We start from the raw sequence: 19476 nt of genomic DNA, 5'->3' as shown, positions 1-19476 counted from the left end.
AAGTATTGATATTAATTACTAATTGCAATATTAACATATTAATATTTCCTTAATATTAATATTAATTGTAGATGAATTATAATACTTAATAAATATTAATTATTATCTTGTTATTTTGTAATTAATTGTAATAGATAATTAGAGATATTAATATGCATTACAAATAATTACAACTAATTAACCCTAACAGATAATGACCATAAACATTAATAATAATTAATATCAGTATTAATTAATATTTATAATCATCAACCTTCCACTAAAAATAAAATTATTTAAATAATTCTTTAATTCTTTAATTATTGCTATGACCATTAATTTTATTGTTACTATGTTAATGTGCATCTAATAATAATATTTAATGAACCTTATTTAAATAATATTAATTAATATTTTATTAATTCTTAATTGATTGTAACAGATAAGGGCTATAGATACTAATATTAATTACAATCAATAAAAAATTACGATTAATTATATATTAATACACTTTTTCATTAGAGAAGACATTTTCCTCTAAATTAATATTAATTAATTTTTAATTAATAAATTTTGAATTTAATGAATTTATTTTAATTATTTACTAAGAAATAAATATTAATATTACTGGCAACAAATATTAACGCCCATCCAGGTATTAATTGGTGACTTAACAAACCAATCTATTCATTTATTCCCCGTCACATCGAGATTAAAATTAATGCATTAATGAAGAGATTAATTAATACATTGTGTGAAAAACGAGGTTCGCTCAGTAAAATTTTAAGGAAAGTTTAATAAAAGGGACAATTAGGAGACTACAGCAAAAAGGGTGTTACAGCTGGGTGCTTTGGCAGAGAGCCAAAGGCACACCTCTACATCCAAAAGATCATCTTTAAAAGTACATCTCTTATTGCATATTCATCACAATCATGCATGATTCATAAATCCTTTGGCGTTTCTGTGTATCATCCCATCTGCCTTATCTTCCTCCTTGGCTCCATTCCATCTCTGCTCCCTCCATCAATTCTTCTCTCTCTGGTTTCTGGTTTTGCTTCTTCTCTGATAAGATACTCCAGGAATGTGAAGGCTTTCTCTGCCTATCTTTTCTAAATTGACTACAGAAACAATAGACATTCTATATCATGTATTACATTACAGAACCTGGGTCAAGTTTTTCTAACATTAAGGAACATGAAAAAAAAAGCCAACATCACAATACATTCATAACAATTATGTAACATGCGAAAAGCCAACATCACAATACATTCGTAACAGTGGGAAAAACAGGGAAAAGGGCAGAAGAAAAAAGGGAGACGGGGGAAGGAAAAAAAATAAGGTGGGAAAAGAGGGGAAAGGTAAAAAGGTGGAACATGGCAAAACAAAAAGGAAAAAGGGGGAAGGCAAAAAAGAAGGAAAATGGGAAAAGGTAGGAAAAAAAGGGGGGATAAGTAAAAAGGAAGGAAATAAGGAAAAAAAGGATAAGTAAAAAGGAAGGAAAGAGGTGGAAAAAAGGGGAAAGTCGTAAAAAGGAGAGGAAAGGTGAAAAAGGGAACAGGGAGGAAAAGGTAAAGAAAAGAAGGAAAGAGGGGAAAATGTCGAGAAAACGCAAGAAAAGTTAAAAAAGGTTGATGGGGAAATGTGGAGAAAACAGAGAAAAGGTAAAGAAAGGTGGGAAAGGGGGGAAGGAAAAAGATGGGAAATGGGGGAAGGAAAAAGGTGGGAGAGGTAAAAGCAAGGGGGAAAGGGGAGAAAGGAAAAGAAGAGTGGAAAGGAAATGGGGAAGTGAATGGGTTGTGGAATGAAAGGGAAAAGGTGGTGGAGCCAAAGTTCTGTGGTGAAAGTTGGGAGCTGAGAGGAGCAGAGGCTGGAATGGCTTGGAATGCCAGGAACTGTGAAATACCGGGCAGAAGAAAGCGGGACCATCTGGGAGAAGGTGGCGCTCAGTCCAAGGCTGGGCCCGCTGATCCCAGTTTCCCAACTTGAGTGGTTGGGATTCCGTGCAATGTTGAGTGTCCGTGACGCTGGGATGCAGACAACACCCCCCTGTCCGGTAATTCCCACTCCAAGGAGAGATGATCCATCATTCCCGGTGCAGTTCAACCAGGAATTCCGGCCCCTCCTCTCAGCTCCCGGATTGCCGCGTTTCTCTGGACATTCCAAGCCCGTTTTATGGGTGTGCTCTGTTCTCCGAGCCCCTGGAACTGGAATATCCCTTTCCAAGCGCAGGCTAATCCCAAGGGTTCTGTTGGATTGCTCCCAGCCTGGAATTTGATCCCTTCTTCCTCCCTAGAGAAGACTCCAAACTGGTCCTAAAAGGCCCGGGAAGTGCTTCACTTCGGGCTCCTCCTGTTTGCCCCACCAGCCACAGCTGCTTTAGAGCCCCGATCCACGGAAATGAGGGAATTCAGGTGTCAAGGGGAAAAATAGGCCATGGAAAATGGAGGAAAAGCATGGAAACGTTACACGGAATATTTGTAATAAATCGGCTGTAAAATGATCCCAAAGCTGCTCTTTCTTCCCATTTTATTCCACATTTTCGCCCCTGTCTTGGATCAATTTTGGCCTTTCAGTCTCAGAAGGATTTGTTGGGAAAAATATTTGGAGCTGTCTGTGGCAAAACGGCCAAATTCCAGTCAGGAATTTCATCGGGATTTTAGTTTAATTTCTGCCTTAAGGTAATGAATAAAACAATCTTGTTCTGGCTAAATCTGACCTATAATTGGGATTTGGGACATTTGTTAATGGAATCAGTCATGGAAACATTGATTGTTATTTCCACGGAGTTGATTTTGTCTTTCATCTTTTAGATTAATTTTTAGCCTTTTTTGGAGAGGTTTTATCTTTATTTGAAGGAGCATAAAAGAGAAATTAATCAAAAGCGGGATGGAAACAGGTCTGGAGCTTTGGGCTTTGATCCCCCTGTGTTTGATCCCACCTGGGATCACAATAAATTCCCAAATTTTACATCCAGGTATGGCCTCCGATAGTTTTGGACGCAGAAATTGAATTGGTCGGGAATCGAGCCCCATTTGGACGTTAGTCAGTCCTGAAGGGTGAGAGTCTCGTAAATCCAATCATTTTCCATCTCACTGCCAGTTCTGACTCCTCCCCTGTTACAGTGGGGATACTGTAACACGCCTGTATCAAACCAGGAGTCCCGTGGAAAAGAAACAAATATATACGGACGGATTCTTGCTAGATGTTTCAGAGATGTTTATTTCCCCAGCCGCATGGCCGGGGCTCTGCCGAGAGACCCTTACAGTCCGGGACCCGAGGGTCCTTTGCCCGTGCAGGAAACACAAACCAACCAATGGGGAACGAGGCTGAGCAGGGGCAGGGAAACCCCGTGCCTCCCTCAGGGCTACATGGCGGGGGCAGGAGACCCCGACATTTCACCTGTTTTATTTTAATAAAAGGAGAATGAAGACAACTGGATAAACATAACAAGAACAGCCTCAAAACAAAACAAGCCACCCTCCTGAGTCTTTAAATGTCCAAACAGATTCTGTGGAACATCTTAGGGCTGACAGAAGGGAGACAGAGCTCTCTGAGCATGCTTTGTGGGGAAACTGAGGCAGGAGAGGGTTTCATTTCTTCCCTCCCCCTTTTCATCCCCCACTCGGCATTGGAAAGGGATTTTTGGGGAAACAATTGGCAAAGGCATGGTTTTGTGAGGGAAACCATGGATGAAAAAACGGATTGGGAATACACTGGGGGTAATAGGACATAGGGTAAAAGGGAAAGGTGGGATTAGGAAAGGGAGACTGTAGGGGGGGTTTACAATGGAGATATTGTCTAACATGACTACGATTTTTTGCATATATACTGCCTTTCACAGGAACACCATCAGGCCCAGTGACCTGCGATGCTTGTAACCCTTTTCTACCTTGTATGATTTTGAATTCCACCACCTCTCCATCTCCCAAGCTTGGGATGCATTTTTCAGGGTTATTCTTTTTAATAGCAGTTCTATGCACGAATATGTCTTGCTGGTTATCACATCTTGTTATAAAACCATAATTTTGTTTAACATGATACCATTTCACTGTCCCTAAGTTCTTAGCTAATATGGTCTTTTCCTTTTTCCGAGTGGCTGCTGTTTTCTGTCTTGCTGGGTTTTTGCTCTCTCTTTCGGTCGCTCCCGTGTTGGAATTATCGGGGCTGCTGGTGCCTGCGTGCTTTTCCCGGGGTCACGTTCGGGGCCGCGTGGGCCGGGCCGGGCCGCGCTGCTCCGTTCTCCGTGAGTCGCCTCCTCTGCTCTCAGCTGCGTTGCCACTGCCAGGTGCTGCATCTCAGTGGGCCCCCCGAGCGATGACCCCCCCACACCCTGCTCCAGCGCGTGTTTCGGCTGGGCACGGCTCCGCTCCGCCGCTGCCAGCCGCTGCCCGTGCGCCGCCCCTCTTGATCACAGGGCTTGCTCCACCACACTGTGGTCCGCGTGGCTCCGCCCGCGCACGGGAACCATCTCGCTGCTGCTCGCAGAGCGCTCGGTACACGTGGCCTGGGTCGCACGGTCCCTGAGCCAGGCTTCCCTTCACCAGGACACAGCTGACATTGCTCAACAGTCTCGGTTATTAAATAATATTCACGAAAATATTCTTCCATCGGCATATATTTTGACTCAAATATTAACTGGGCCCAAACGGTCTTCCAAAAGCCCTTGGTAAGAATTAAATCCCAAGAAACATAGAAAAAGTTCTTAAACAACCATGCCAGGAAGTGTTTCAGTTCTTTCTGAGCTTGAATCAAGCTAAAATTTACAAATCGTTGTTCAAGAATCATTTTAAGTTTAAGATAAATGTCCATATGCGGCTCTGAAAGCCAAGAATCTTCCCACGGTTCCTCCATAGTTTAGATATGGAATAGCAAAACAACAACAAGAAGAGGAATCCAAAGATTCCAGGGTTTACTCACACAAATCAGTCGCTTAGGGATCAGGGATCGTTCTGCTCACAATTCCCCACCATTTGTTACAGTGGGGATACTGTAATGCCTATATCAAACCAGGAGTCCCGTGGAAAGGAAATATATATGGACGGATTCTTGCTAGATGTTTCAGAGATGTTTATTTCCCCAACCACGTGCCCGGGCTCTGCCGAGGAACTGTTACAGTCAGGACCTGAGGGTCCTTGCCCGTGCAGGGAACACAAACCAACCAATGGGGAACGAGGCTGACCAGGGGCAGGGAAACCTCGTGCCTCCCCTCAGGGCTACATGGCGGGGGCAGGAGACCCCGACACTCCCCTCTCCCTAATCCAGAAATAAAACTGGTGCAAGAATAACCAAAGCTGGAAAATCTTGGAACTTTAAAGCTCTAAATTCCACAGATTTTTCCATATCCGTGGATTCCCCCCTGGGCTCTGTGTTGTGTATTCCCGATTTTAGCTCCGAGTCCTCCCGCTGGGACCCTCCACCCCCAATTTGGTATTCTCCCGCTCCCATTCCAGCTGTTTTCTGATTTCTGGGAAAACCAGGTTGGAAAAAGGAGCTGCCGTGTTGGAAATGAGACAGCTTTTAAAAAGTTGAAATCACTCCAGTGCTGGGTTTGCTCCCCTTTGCCAAGGACGGGTGGAAAGTGAGGTTCCTCCTTCAAAGACTCCGTTCACCGAGGGTTTGGGGTTCGCTGGGTGAGGCCTGATGGGCTCCAGCCAGCAAAGAGAAGATTCCCAGACTCCGAGAGTTCCACGTGGACAGGAGATCCAGAGGAGATGAATGGACATGAACAGACGTCAGCCCCCGGTGCCACTGGAGATCCCCGGGCTGGGAAAAGACCGATAAGAAAACCAGAGAATGAAATTAGCCTTGAAGGCAAAGGGATCAATAACCAATCGGAGATGGAATACTGAGAATTGTGCAAATCAGAACCAGCGAAGGAGAATTTCTTTGGGTGTATTTAATGGATAAATCTGGGAAAAGTCTGGGCGAGATCCGGGTGTGAGGGAACGATTTCCGCAGCGCGTCCTGGCAGGATAAAGCAACGCCCGAATCTCACACACTGCAAAGATGCTGCTGGGGAGGTTCTGGTTTTCCTGCAGCTTTGGGGACAGATTTGAAGCGTTTTCCCGCTGCCCTTTGGATGGAGATGTTGTTGGCAAACAGAGCCTTTGGAATGTCCGGCTCCGGCCGTCGGGATTGGCTGGAATGCTGCACCCGAGGACAAAAAAGCCTTTTGTGGTCAAAGTCCCTTTTCAAAACTTGCAGGATCGAGTGCGGGAACTTGTGGACTCTGTCCCCCCACAGATGTGGAAAAGATCCGTCTCCAGGGAGTACAAAAATTCCACAATTCCATGATTCACGTGGAATTTAACATGGATATTCCGGATCTGGCTGTTCAGGTAAGCCTGGCTGGAATAGAAATGTCCGCGCTGAGGGGTTTTTTGGAGAACACGGAGCTGGTGGTTTGTTCTTGATATCCCCCAGGGAATGATTCCAGGTTGGAATTTCTTTTTGCTTTGGTGGGAATTCCTGTTATTTGTGGGTGGTTTTAAGGGAAGTTGTTAAAAATCCTTTCATTTTAATGTCTTTGCTGCCTTAATTGAATGGATCAAACAATCTGCTCATGCTTAAAACAAGCCTATACTGGGATTTGGGACCTTTTTTAACAGAATGAGCCATGGAAAGGTTGGTTGTGATTTCCATGGAGTTTATTTTGATTTTCCCTTTTTAAAATGAATTTTTAGCCTTTTTTTTTGTTTTTGTTTTTGTTTGTTTTTTTGGGGTTTTTTTTTGGGTTGTTTTTTTTTATTTGTTTGTTTGGGTTTTATTTGAAGGAGCACAAAACAGAAATGAATCAAAAACCGGAGAGGAACGGCTCTGGAGGTTTGGATCCTTTCTATTCTTCCTTTGTTCATCCGAATTCTTGGAAAAGGGAATTTGCACTGGAGTTAATCATTCAACACAAACATCAGTGCAGGAGGTCTGGGATCCCACAATCCCAATCCCTACTTTCATGTTCGGCTCTCTGCTGCCCCATGCTTGGACTTTAGAAGATTCCATGCTCTGCTTCCCTCAGGAATGCGCGGCTGGACATGGATCAGCCCCCACCGGGATGGGCGCAGGAGTGGGAAAAGCTCCTGCAGGACAACCAAGGCTCCAGCCTGGGGGAGAGGGGCTGGAAATCTGGGAAAGGTCCCTTCCAACTCGGGGTATTCCATGATTTTATCAGCCGGGTTGCATTTGCCAATCCCGTGCCAGGAGGAACTCAGGGATGTCCAAGGAACTCTGTCCTGCCCAGGGAAGGGACTGGGACAGGAGGTGGGAAGGAGGCCTGGGAAGCTGGGAAAGGCCCTGGATGAGCCCAGGTGTGTCCAGGTGGGTCCTGGCTGGGATTGGGAATGGCAGCAGGAGCAGGACAGGGATTGTCCCGCTGTGCCCCACCTGGAATTCTGGGCTCCATTCTGGGATCTCCAGGTCCAGCATGGACCCGGAGGGGCTCGAGCCTATCCAGAGCTGGGAGCAGAGCTGGGGATTCTTTGCCTTCTGGGAATTCTGAGGATCTGTTCTGGAGGTTCCGGCTTCTTCCTCCACCTGGCACCAGAACTTTCCATGAGGCCAACAGGAGTCAGGGAATCCACGTGCGGAGCTTCAGGGCACAGTGGATGTTTGGGAGCAGGACTGGGAAGTGAAGGAGCTTTTTAAGGCATTCTGCCTCTGTTTCTCCCCTGCCCGAGGTTATCCACATCTGCCTGGGCTTGGATTTAGTCTGGGAATCACAACTCAACTGCCTGAATTTCATGACAAACAGCTGGTCCTGCCCTTTTCCTGATTTCCCTCAAAGGGGCTGAAACACCTCGGAGGATTTCCCCATAAATGCAGAGAAACCAACGGCTCTGGTTTGATTCCCTCTTCCCGTTGTGTGTCTGTGCTTGGCAGGAGCCTGGTGAGATTTTCCCTGGATATTTGGGTTATTGATGTCTTCCCGAGGTGCAGAACGATGGGATCCAGATTCTGGCCGGCAGTGACTCTTCCCATCCTTGTTTTCCTACAGATCCTTCCCAGGGTCACAGGTAATCCCTGGTTCTGTCCCAATCCCAATTTTATTTAGGAAGGGAATTCATTCCCAGCCTAAATCTGTTTGTTCTCCCAGCTGTTTTTTCTGGCATTCCCACATCCCAGTTTCCCACAGGAAGCGCTGATGCGAACTTTGATAAGCACCAACTCCCAAGGCCGTTAATGGTCCCTTCCAACCCAAACCATTCCAGGGCTGGATGATCCCAGGATGGGCAATTTTCCCACCTCTCTCTCCTTGCAGGCCAGTACAGCATAATTCCTCCTGACAGCCCCATCCTTGGAGTCGTTGGGAATGGAGCCGTCCTGCCCTGCCAGCTACAAGGCAAAATAATCCCAGAGAAACTTTCCATCCAGTGGATCTTCTCTGGGCGCTCCACAGAAAGTGCTGTGGCCACTTTTGATGGGAAAACCCCTCAAAATCCATTTCTGGAATTCGAGGGCTATTGGGGCAGGACGGAGTTTTTCTTGTCGGAATTCCACCAAGGAAATCTGTCCCTTCTCCTGAAGAACGTCCGTCCCTCGGACAAAGGGACATACACCTGCAGCGTCTTCCTAGACAACTGGTACGACCAGGTCGTGGTGGACCTGGATGTGGCAGGTGGGTGCCAGGGAAGAAATTCCTGCTTTTTCCCATGAAGTCAGAGGCATCCCCGGGAATTTCCCGGGATATTTGGGTTATGGACTTCTTACCAAGCTGTGGAACAATGCGGGTCCACGTTCCGACTGTTCCCATCCTTGTTTTCCTAGAGGTGATTCATTGAGTCTCAGGTAAATCTGGGACCTGTCCCGGTCACAATTTGGCTCAGGAAGTTCAGTTTTGGATTCCAGGATTCAGGAAAGACAGGGATCGACTGGAGAGGGTGCGCAAGGATGAGGAGGGGTCTGGATGAGGAGAGACTGGGGGAGCTGGGCCTGGTAATCTGGAGAAGGGAAGGTTGGGTGGGGATCCCATCAATCCATACAGATATCCCATCAATCCATAGAAATATCAATCCATGGAGATATCCCATCAATCCATGCAGATATCCCATCAATCCATACAAGTATCGCATCAATACATAGAAATATCAATCCATACAGATATCCCATCAATCCATACAAGTATCCAATCAATCCATATGGATATCCCATCGATCCATGGAAATATCCCATCAATCTGTATAAATATCCCACTAATCCATACAGGTATCCAATCAATCCAGAAAAATATCCCATCAGTCCATACAAATATCTCGGAGGGGAAGAATTTCTGCCCAGGAAGGGAAAGAGCTGGAAAATTCTGCCCCATTTTCCACCCAGTATCCCAATTGTCACCTGCTCGCAGTGTCATCCCACTTTATTGCAGCAACAAATTTCCCATCAGGGCAATCCTACCTTAGCTAAATTCCAGCTTTTTGTGGAGAGAACAAAGTCATTCCAAAGGTGTCTTTGGATTGATGGGAAAGTTACGCAAATGAAACAAGAAATGGTGTAAAAATCCCTGATTTTAATGGTTTCACCCCAGTTGGCAGCTGAGCCCCTCCCAGCCCCTCACTCCCCTTCCCTTGGGGGAGCAGGGAGGAATTCCAAGGAAGATTCCTGAGTTGGGATAAGAACAGTTTAATAACCAAAATCAACCCAGATCAAAACAGGAAAAACTGGGAGGAGAAAGAAAACGACACAAAGAGAGAGAAAGAAAAGCCATGAGAAACAATGGATGGTTGGCATCATTCCCAAATCTGAGGCAGCTCCTCAGAGAAATTAACTCCATCCCAGTGGGAACCAGGATGGAGAGGAAGAGCCATTTCCCAGCAATTTAATGGGAATTAGAATTAGAAATCTGATTAATTTGCAAATTATCATGGAGGAACCCATGGAGGCTTCCCACCATGAGCCTGAGAATCCCGGGATGGGTTGGGTGGGAAGGACCCTGAAACTCATCCTGTTCCACCCCCTTCCATGGGCAGGGGCACTTCCCGCTATTCCAGGGTGTTCCAAGCCCTGTCCAAGGTGGCCTTGGACACTTCCAGGGATGGGGCAGCCACAGCTCCTCTGGGAATTCCATTCCAGCCCCTCTCCACCCTCCCAGTAAAGAATTTTTTCCCAATATCCCATTTGCTGAGGGAATTCCTTGTGTGCCCTTTGTTGGAGCTGGATTTTTCCCGTTGTGCAGCTCAGGGTGCCGAGCCCTCGGTTTTCCTGGATGGACACGCTGGGAACGGCATCAGCCTCTCCTGCAGATCCCAGGGATGGTTCCCGGTGCCCTCCGTGGTTTGGCTGGACAGCCAAGGCCAGACACGGCCGGAGGAAGTGACCACTCAGAGCACTCCAGGCCCTTCCTCCGGCATCTTCGATGTCGTGAGTTCCATGAGCCTGGAGCCGGGATCGGACCGGGAAGTGTCCTGCAGGGTGGTCAACGAGGTGCTCAATGCCACGCGGGAATCCCGAGTCCGGATTGCAGGTGAGTGACCCCTGAGGGATCAGCCGGGATCGGGTGGTGGCTGCTGTCCATTGCCCTTGGAGAGATCCCAGACCCCCAGTCCCAGGTCGGTGACCTGTGGGAAGATGAATAATGTGGGAAGAAATCCCTCGTTGTGTCCTGGTGCATCCGAGATCCATTTTAGCTTGGAGAGGGAAGGATTGGGACATTCCAGTGGGAGAGCACAGACCCTGCAGTGACCTGGACACGAGGAGGGAGGGAAGGATTGGGACATTCCAATGGACATTCCCAGGACCCTGCAGTGACCTGGACACGAGGAGGGAGGGATTGGGACATTCCCATGGACATTCCCAGGACCCTGCAGTGACCTGGAGATCCCTGTTTTCCCTCACCTCACAATTCCATTTCTATTCTCCAGATTCCTTCTTCCCTTCCACATCCCCCTGGATGATTGCTTCCCTCACCATTTTAAGTGTGGATTTGGGAATTCTCGGGGCCGGGGTTTATAAAATGACACGTGAGTATTCCCACTTCTAATTCACCACAACCCCAAATCCAAATGAAAACCTTAAATTAAAAATAAATTAAAGTAAATTACACTTAATTCTATTTCTTTATAATTATATATATTTTTTATTTACTCTTTTAAATTCTATTTGATTTTTAATTATTTTATTTAATTTTTTCCTATTTTAAATATTTTATTTCACTTCTAATTATTAATTTTAACAGCAATAGTTATTATGTTTTTATTTTCTTTATTGTTTTTATTATTATTTTATTATTGTAAAAAGTATTATTATTATTTATGACCTTAAAAGAAACATTTCCACATCAGAATCAGAAAGGTGGGATTGAGAGGGAGACGGAAAAAATTAATGGGTGGAGAATTAAATTCAGGATTCAGGACACCGGGATGATGGGATATTTACAGAATATTAATGAAGTTCCTGGGATTGTGGATTTTGAATACATTTTTCATTATAAAATGAGAGAATTTGGAATCATATTTAAAAGATGGTTTTTCTTACAAAATAATGGAGATTGTTTGTTTTTGCAGGCAGTTTAATGGAAAGCAGGAAAGCAGGTGAGGAGGGAAAAACGCCATAAAAACCCTAAATAGAAACGGAAATGAGATATTTAATATGAGACAATAAATATGTAAGAGAGAGAAGAACTGTATTTTACGTATAGTAAATACATTGCAATATATTTATATTATAACTACAGATTTATGATATATAAATGTAGATATTAATTATTTCATAATACAATTATAAGATATTACAATATAATCAATTATATTAATACCAAAATAATGCGCTATTATTATGGTTGTTATTATATTATTATATTATAAAAAAATTATATATATTATGCTTTCTATATATATTACATTATAATATAACGATTATATATTATAGATACTATTTTATATATAATTATAATAATATAGAATATATAATAAAATTCTATATAGTAGATATAATATATATTATAATATATTATTGTAATTATACTATCTGTTATATATCAATTTGTTTCAAAACTAATACAATTATTTTATACAATGTGCAAATATAGAGAATAATAATATTATTAAAAGCATGTCCGGATTTATATATATTTATTGTAGAAGCCTATTTTATATAAAATGGAAATTTATAAAATGAAATAGATAATGTATCGTATATATATAAAAATAATATATAAAAATGGAGTGTGTATAAAATACAATTTACAAAATATATTGAGATAAACTGTATAGAAATATTTTATTCCTACTTCACTAAGAAATGTATAATACACAATATGAAATAGACCATAACAGAACTTCCAACACACAAATCTAATATATAAACATATATTGCCTGAGATATGAATATAAATGATATAAAATAGAAACCCCCGTAAAAGATGAAAATAAATAAAATATTCAAATATGTAAAATCTGTAGGAATACAGAAAGGTTTGCCGTGACCAATAATTTACTCCTGGATCTCTCTGATTGCAGAGCGCTCGAGGAAGGAGGCGGCGGCAGGTGAAGATTCCCGGGAATCAGAGACGATTCATCCCAGCGGTTCTGGCGGCTGGGATGGGAATCCCAGCGGGATTTGGGGGCCGTTGGTCGCAGTTTTGATTTGCTGAGCCCTCAACGGCGCCCAAATTCGGGCAGATCTCGCAGGGCCGTTAATTGCAGCCACCCTAAAGATAATGGGCATCAAATAATTGAGTAAAGTATTAAAAGTGTTGGGACGCTCCAAGGGACGGGATGGCGGAATAGTAAAAATGATAAATTAATAGAATTAACAATGTCGTTATGATTGTAACACATCGTAGTTAAAATAACATATTAACATATTTCTAGGTGATGTTCAATATATAATATATAATGAATGCTATTGATGATGCATTAATATGAATGTTAATATATAATTAATTACTAGATCATGTATTTATTATGTATTAATTACTTCATATAATTAATCTAGAATAGAATGCCATAGAGTAGACTATAATATAGTGTATTATAATATATAATTACGTATTAATTAATATAAAATTAAAGCTACAATTATGCAAAATATAAATGTACATAACTGTATTCTATAATATGCTATATATTCTAACATACAATTACCTTACAAAATTATTAAGTATTGCATAAGTAAAATATTGAACATCAATATGTTAATTATTAATATTTTATTATGTTTCAACCTTCCCATGATTCCCTGACCCATTTCCTGCTAAATTTCACCCCAAAGTTTTGGCTCTTCAGCCTCAATTCCCCATGAAATTGTGGGAATGGCAACGAGGCCCTGCTGGGAGCTCAATGATTTCAACTGGAATTTATTCCCTCTTTAATTCATTAATGTTTATTTCCTCCTTAATGAATTATTTTCAATTTGTTTCCTCGCTAATTAATGGAAGTCTCTAAATAACACAAGTCTGGGGCTCTTCCTGAGGGGCCTGAGGGATGTTCCAAAATCCAGCTGGTGAGAAAGGGATTTTTGGAAAGTGGATTTGGGAGGTGGAGGATTAATTTAATTTAATTTAATTTAATTTAATTTAATTTAATTAATCTTTATGTAATTACTTTTCATTTAATTTATCTTTACTTACTAACTTTTATTTAATTAATCCTTATGTATGAATTTTCATTTCATTTTGATTTACTGATTTTTATTTGATTAATTTTTTTAAGTATTATTGAAGTTTATTGAAAAAAGAGGGACTAAAAAGTGGTCAAAACCACGTCATAATTGAAGTTTTTAACAGAAATTTATCAATTAATGTCTCAATTATTTCAGAAAAAGACCGTTTGAAGGCACAGCTGGGTAAGAACAATTCTCCTGCTCCTTTCATTCTTCCAGGGTGCTGTTTTATCCCAAAAAGAGATGCGGATCATTATATGAGGATAAAATCGAATTGATTTCTTTCCAATGGATTTCTTTTCTAATCGTTTCATTTTCCAATTGATTCATTTCCTATTTTCCAGTAAAACTCCTTGTCAGAGCTTTAACAATTGAGGACAAAGAAATACTTTAAATCCCCATCCTTTTTTCACCTAAATTAAATTAAATTAAATTAAAATAATTTTTCTCTTAAATGAAATATAATTTATTTTACTCTTAAATCTTACTGAATTAGATTTAATTATTTTGTACTTCTAAGCTTTGGTCCTAAATTAAATTTGTTCGATTACTTATTTAATTATTTATTTAATTATTTAATTTCGCTCCTGAATTTTCGTCCTGAACTAAATTTTTAAAAATTTTAAAATTTTACCCCTGAATTGAGCCCCTCGGGAATTTACGGATTTTTCTCCCTTTTTCCCGGCTTGTTGATGGACTCAGAGTTCTCGAGGAACACGGCCGAAGCAGGTAAATCCATTTCTTCAATTTATGTAAATTATATTCATATCAAATGCAATTAATATTAATGACCTCACTATTAATTATCCAGCAGCTCTGAGAGCCGCTGAAAGGGCAGAAGTGAAACTCCGGGGTTTTCCCAGCCAACCCAATCCCAACATTTGATGCCGGCCTTGGCTTTGGGGAATTGAACCCCACCCGTTCCTCACGGGAACAATTCCAAAGGGCGAAACGCCGCCGGGGATTGCTCAGGGCTGGAATTCCTGCCCGGGGATCTCAGCTCTGCACCGGCCCCTCGAGGGCCCGCGGAGCTCAGGGAAGTTGTTGTTTTTCCACAGGAAAGCTGGAAAAAAATCAGCGACTCGGTAAGAGATTGTTTTGTGTCGGTGTCGTGTGCGAGACTTGGTTTATGTGATGTATTCGATATCATCGTCTCATGGGGCGGATTTTATGTCATGTGTGATATGGTGAATATTTATGAATCGAATATTAAACATTTCATATCATACATGATATATGTTACATATTATATATTATTATATAGGATATACAACATAGGAGAGAGTGTTATTATCTTATTATATATGGTGGGTTATATGTTATATATTATATATATATTATATGTTATATATTATATGTTATATGTTATATCTTCTATATTGCAGACTGTATTATATATTATATATTACATACTATATTATATATTAAATATTACATTCTATATTATATATTAAAATATATATTTATATATTATAAATATATATTATTTTCAAATATATAACATATTATATATTATATTTATATATTTCATATATTATTTATTACTATATATTATACAGTAATATATTCAATAAATAGTAATACATTTTATATAACTGTATATTTTCATATATTACATATTATTGTACGTATTATAATAATATTGTATATAATATATACATGTATAGTATATATATAGTATATATACAATATATATATTATAATACGTGTATTATAATATATATATTTTAGAGAAAGAACATATTAATAAATCACATAATGTAAATTCTAAAAATAGAAATTTTATATTTCTATTATATAGCAATTGTATATTATGCATATTACACGTAATTCTTAAAATGTTTATATTAAAAATGTTATATAATCTGAAAATAAATTATAATAAATAATAATATATTATAGAGTATATAAAATAATTATACTATATAATAGAACAATCGAATACGATAACGATATTCTTCTATTATAATGCATTATCTTATGTTATATTATATTACATTAAATGTATGTGATATACTATATATTATAATATAATGCATTCTAATTTTATATATTGTTCTATGATATATTATATACAATAATATATTCTATATACTACCTTACACATAATATGTAAAATAGATGTATATTATATATCATAGTAGTGAGGTGTTATATACCCCATACATTATATTTAATGAACTGCATATAAATTATATAGTTACATATTCTATGTAATAGAAAGTTGTTATTATATAATACTCTATTTTTTATTACTACATTTGGCTATATATTATTAGATCCCATCTATTATATGAGATATAATTATACAGAACCCCACAAATAAAAACCTGGATAATTTCATTGAAACCCACAAATATAAACCCCTTTAATTTTAATTAAACCCTGCTACTTCTTTATGCTGAATTGGAATTCAAAAATTCAAATACCGACCCCTGGTGTGGCGGGATTTTCCGTGGATTGGGGTTGTCTGACCTGGAAAACTCCCAGTGAAGAAGTGCCAATAACTGGAATTTCTCTCCTTTCCAGAGCGACTCCGAGCCGAGTTGGGTAAGTGGGATAAAAATTCCATTTTATTGCCCCATTTCACTCCAGTCAATTCCTTTCGTTCATTGCAATCATTGAAATCGCTGCCCAACAGATCCATGAAATTCCCCTTTCCGTTTCCTTCCCACAGATTTCTGGGACGCCCGGAGCCACGCGGGTGAGCAGGGAATGGCGGGACACAAGGAGCGGCTTCCGGCGGGGAAACGGGAGATTTGGGGGGGATCTGGGGAAGAAATCCCTGCCTGTGAGGGTGGGGATGGATTGGAATGGAATTGCCAGGGAAGCTGTGGATTCCCCATCCCTGGAAGCGCCCAAGGCCGCACTGGGAGGGGATTGGAGCAGCCTGGAACAGTGGAAGGTGTCCCTGCCCATGGAATTGGATGGGATTGGATGGGATTTCAGCTCCTTCCAACCCAAACCATTCCATGAATGCAGAACCTCACCCACTGTGGGATTTGGGGATTCAGGAATTCAGGGATTGTGGGATTTGGGGTTTCAGGGATTTGGGAATTCAGCGATTCAGGGATCCCGTGACCCCTCAGTTCCTCATTGGCCACATCCCCTGTTCCAGGGAATGTTTAAATTCCTTGTTGAACCACCCCAGGTCCTCACCCACTCTGGGATTTAGGGATTTTAGGTTTCAGGTATTCTGGGATTCTGGGATTTGGGGACTCGGGAATTCAGGGATTGAGGGATTCTGTTCCCTCAGTTCCTCAGGGGCCGCTTGCTTGTTCGGGGAAATGTTAAAATTCCGTTTTGATCAACACCAGGACCTCACCCAATGTGGGACTCTGGGATTCTGGAGTTCAGGAATTCTGGGATTTTGGGATTTGGGGATTGTGGGACCCAAGGTTTCAGGCATTTGGGGATTCCAGGCTTCTGGGATTCAGGGACGCAGGGATTCGGGGTTTCCGAGGCCAGCCCCTCATTTCCTCAGTGACCGCATCTTCTGTCCCAGGGAATGTCAAAATTCCTTGTTCAGTCAGCCCAGGAGCTCACCCACTCTGGGATTCTGAGAGAATGGGGTTTTGGGATTCTGGAATTCAGGAATTTGGGGATTCTGGGATTCTGGGATTCAGGGACCCTGGGATTTGGAGATTCCAGGACTCAGGGATGACGTGGCCCCTCAATTCCTCAATGGCCACATCCCCTGTTCCAGGGAGCATTTGAATTCCTTGTTGAACCATCCCAGGACCTCACTGACTCTGGGATTCAGGGATTCAGGGATTTGTGGATTTTGGGATTCTGGGATTGGGGGTTTCTGTGATTTGGGGATTCAGGGATTCAGCGGGCCCTCGGTTCCTCAGTGGCCACATCCCCTGCACTCCCCGGGAATGTCCCAATCCCTCGCGGAAGCCGCCGGGAGCTCCCGGGGCCGCTCCGCTCATGGGATCCTTCCCGTTCCCCGCAGTTCCCGTGGCGCTGGATCCCGAGGCGCGGCCCCTGGATCTCGGGGATGCGCAGGATCCGCTCCGGGTGCCGGTGCTGCTGGCGAGGGACGCGCTGCGAGCCGGGAAGCGCTACTGGGAGGTGGAGCTGCCCCGGGAGCGGGACTGGGCGCTGGGAGTGCTGCGGGACGGACCGAGCCTTCCCGGGCCGCATTCCCGGCATTCCCGGCATTGCTGGGCTCTGCGCGCATCCCAGGGACAGCTTTTCTCCAGCGGCAGCCGCAGCCGCCTGCTCAGGGAGCAGAGCCGGGGGCTCTCCGTGCTCGGCGTGTTCCTGGACTCGGAGGAAGAGCGGCTGGAATTTTATGACGTGGAGCAGAGGGATCTGGTGGCGGGGATGTCGCTGGGGGCCGGGGAGGATCCCTCGGGAAAGTTCTTCCCGTTTGTATCCCAAGGGGAAGAGGGGACGCTCCGGATCCGCCCGGTGCCGATGCCGGTGCCGCTTTAAATCCGGATGGGATGAGGGAAGGGCTCCGTGGGAAGGAGGGGAGAGGCAAATCCAGGATGTCAGGGATGGAAAATTGAATCTGGGGAAAGTTGAGGCCATGGAGGGGAAAAGAGATGGAAAGGAGGGAGGGAGAGAAGCATGGAAAAAAGAGGAGAGGAGAGGAGAGGAGAGGAGAGGAGAGGAGAGGAGAGGAGAGGAGAGGAGAGGAGAGGAGAGGAGAGGAGAGGAGAGGAGAGGAGAGGAGAGGAGAGGAGAGGAGAGGAGAGGAGAGGAGAGGAGAGGAGAGGAGAGGAGAGGAGAGGAGAGGAGAGGAGAGGAGAGGAGAGGAGAGGAGAATAAAAAAAGAAAATTCTAAACATTTTTAAAAAGAAATAATTGGTTGAAAGAAAACTGGGATGAGGTTCAGAAATCCCTTGGAGGAGTTTCTGTTCCCATTCCAAACCGCGATTGTTACAAATGTGTGAATTTAAGTGGGTTTGGAGATTTTCCCTGCTCGTTCTCCCGAGCACATTCCCCGTGTTTCGTGTTCCCTGCTTTTCTTGGGCTCAATCCCATCCTGGGCTTTGGGATGGCCAAATTCTCCCGGTTTTTTTTTGTTTTGTTTTGTTTTTTTTTTTTTTTTTTTTTTTTTTGTATCAAGAAATGAATTAAAGTTCTTTTAAAGGAGAAAAAAAAAATAATCGCAGTTTTGAGAACTTTGAAACTTCCGGTGGGAGAATTTGCAGCAGGAAAAGGAGATAAAAGAGGGAATTTTGCCCAAAATGGGGGTTATTTTGGCCTTTTTTTTCCTGGCATCTCTGAGGAGGTTGAAGGGGGCTCGATCCCGTCTCCTTCAGCTGGAAAAACCGGGAAGAACCTGAGGGAGAAACTCCTGTGGAATTCCCGAAACTCCTCCGGGACCCCCGGACCCCCCAGTTTTCCAGTCGGTGTCAGGAACAAACCAGATTAAATTTGGGGGATTTTTAAATTTGCAGAAATAGCAAATAAATGACCCCCTCTAAACCCAAATATTCCTATTCTCTCTCCCCTTTTTCAGGCTCAAATTCCCACCCAGGAATCTTGGGGGTCCCTGGAGGGTTCTGGAGGAGTTTTGGGATCTGCAGCGGGAGGGTCTGGGGGAAACTGGGGGGCTCTGGGGAGGCTCTGGGGAGTGCCCAGGGGTTTTTGTCCTCAAATCCATTGGGACCGGATTTCCCTGGATAAAATTCCCACGTTTTACTGGATTTCCCTGGATAAACCCCCCATTCCTGACTGGTTTTTCCCCTGGATAAAAGCCCCAGTTTTTACCGGGTTTTCCCTGGATAAGCCCCCCGCTCTTTACCTGTTTTCCCTGGATAAACCCCCATTCCTGACTGGTTTTTCCCTGCATAAAACCCCCATCCCGGACTGGTTTTCCTGGATAAATCCCCCATTTTCCCCCGGTTTTCCCTGGATAAAAGCCCCACTTTTTACCGTTTTTTTGCC

General features: G+C 42.6%; 1 protein-coding gene across 1 annotated transcript; it reads left to right on the top strand.

Moving 5' to 3' along the window:
• The first annotated feature begins 6177 nt into the window (after positions 1-6177).
• On the top strand, positions 6178-18192 carry LOC138102642 (butyrophilin subfamily 3 member A2-like). The gene is made up of 14 exons (XM_069000367.1): positions 6178-6317; positions 6753-6801; positions 7855-7988; positions 8234-8590; positions 10145-10432; positions 10830-10928; positions 11472-11498; positions 12426-12452; positions 13726-13752; positions 14272-14298; positions 14628-14654; positions 16099-16119; positions 16247-16273; positions 17528-18192. Exons 3-14 carry the CDS (start codon positions 7916-7918, stop codon positions 18010-18012), a joined length of 1485 nt encoding a protein of 494 aa, XP_068856468.1. The 5' UTR covers positions 6178-6317; positions 6753-6801; positions 7855-7915; the 3' UTR covers positions 18013-18192.
• The last annotated feature ends 1284 nt before the right edge of the window (positions 18193-19476 follow it).

The sequence above is a fragment of the Aphelocoma coerulescens genome, unplaced genomic scaffold, assembly GCF_041296385.1.
Source record: "Aphelocoma coerulescens isolate FSJ_1873_10779 unplaced genomic scaffold, UR_Acoe_1.0 HiC_scaffold_97, whole genome shotgun sequence".
Lineage (NCBI taxonomy): Eukaryota > Metazoa > Chordata > Aves > Passeriformes > Corvidae > Aphelocoma > Aphelocoma coerulescens.
The sequence above is the reverse complement of the archived record's forward strand: the minus strand, read 5'-3'. Positions and strand labels throughout refer to the sequence as shown.

Excerpts from the sequence above, each read along its gene's own strand:
- LOC138102642 (XM_069000367.1), top strand. The coding sequence starts at position 7,916 with ATGGGATCCAGATTCTGGCCGGCAGTGACTCTTCCCATCCTTGTTTTC. Across the intron at positions 10,433-10,829 it reads ATCCCGAGTCCGGATTGCAG|ATTCCTTCTTCCCTTCCACA; the intron begins GTGAGTGACCCC and ends TCTATTCTCCAG. Across the intron at positions 12,453-13,725 it reads GAGGAAGGAGGCGGCGGCAG|AAAAAGACCGTTTGAAGGCA; the intron begins GTGAAGATTCCC and ends CAATTATTTCAG.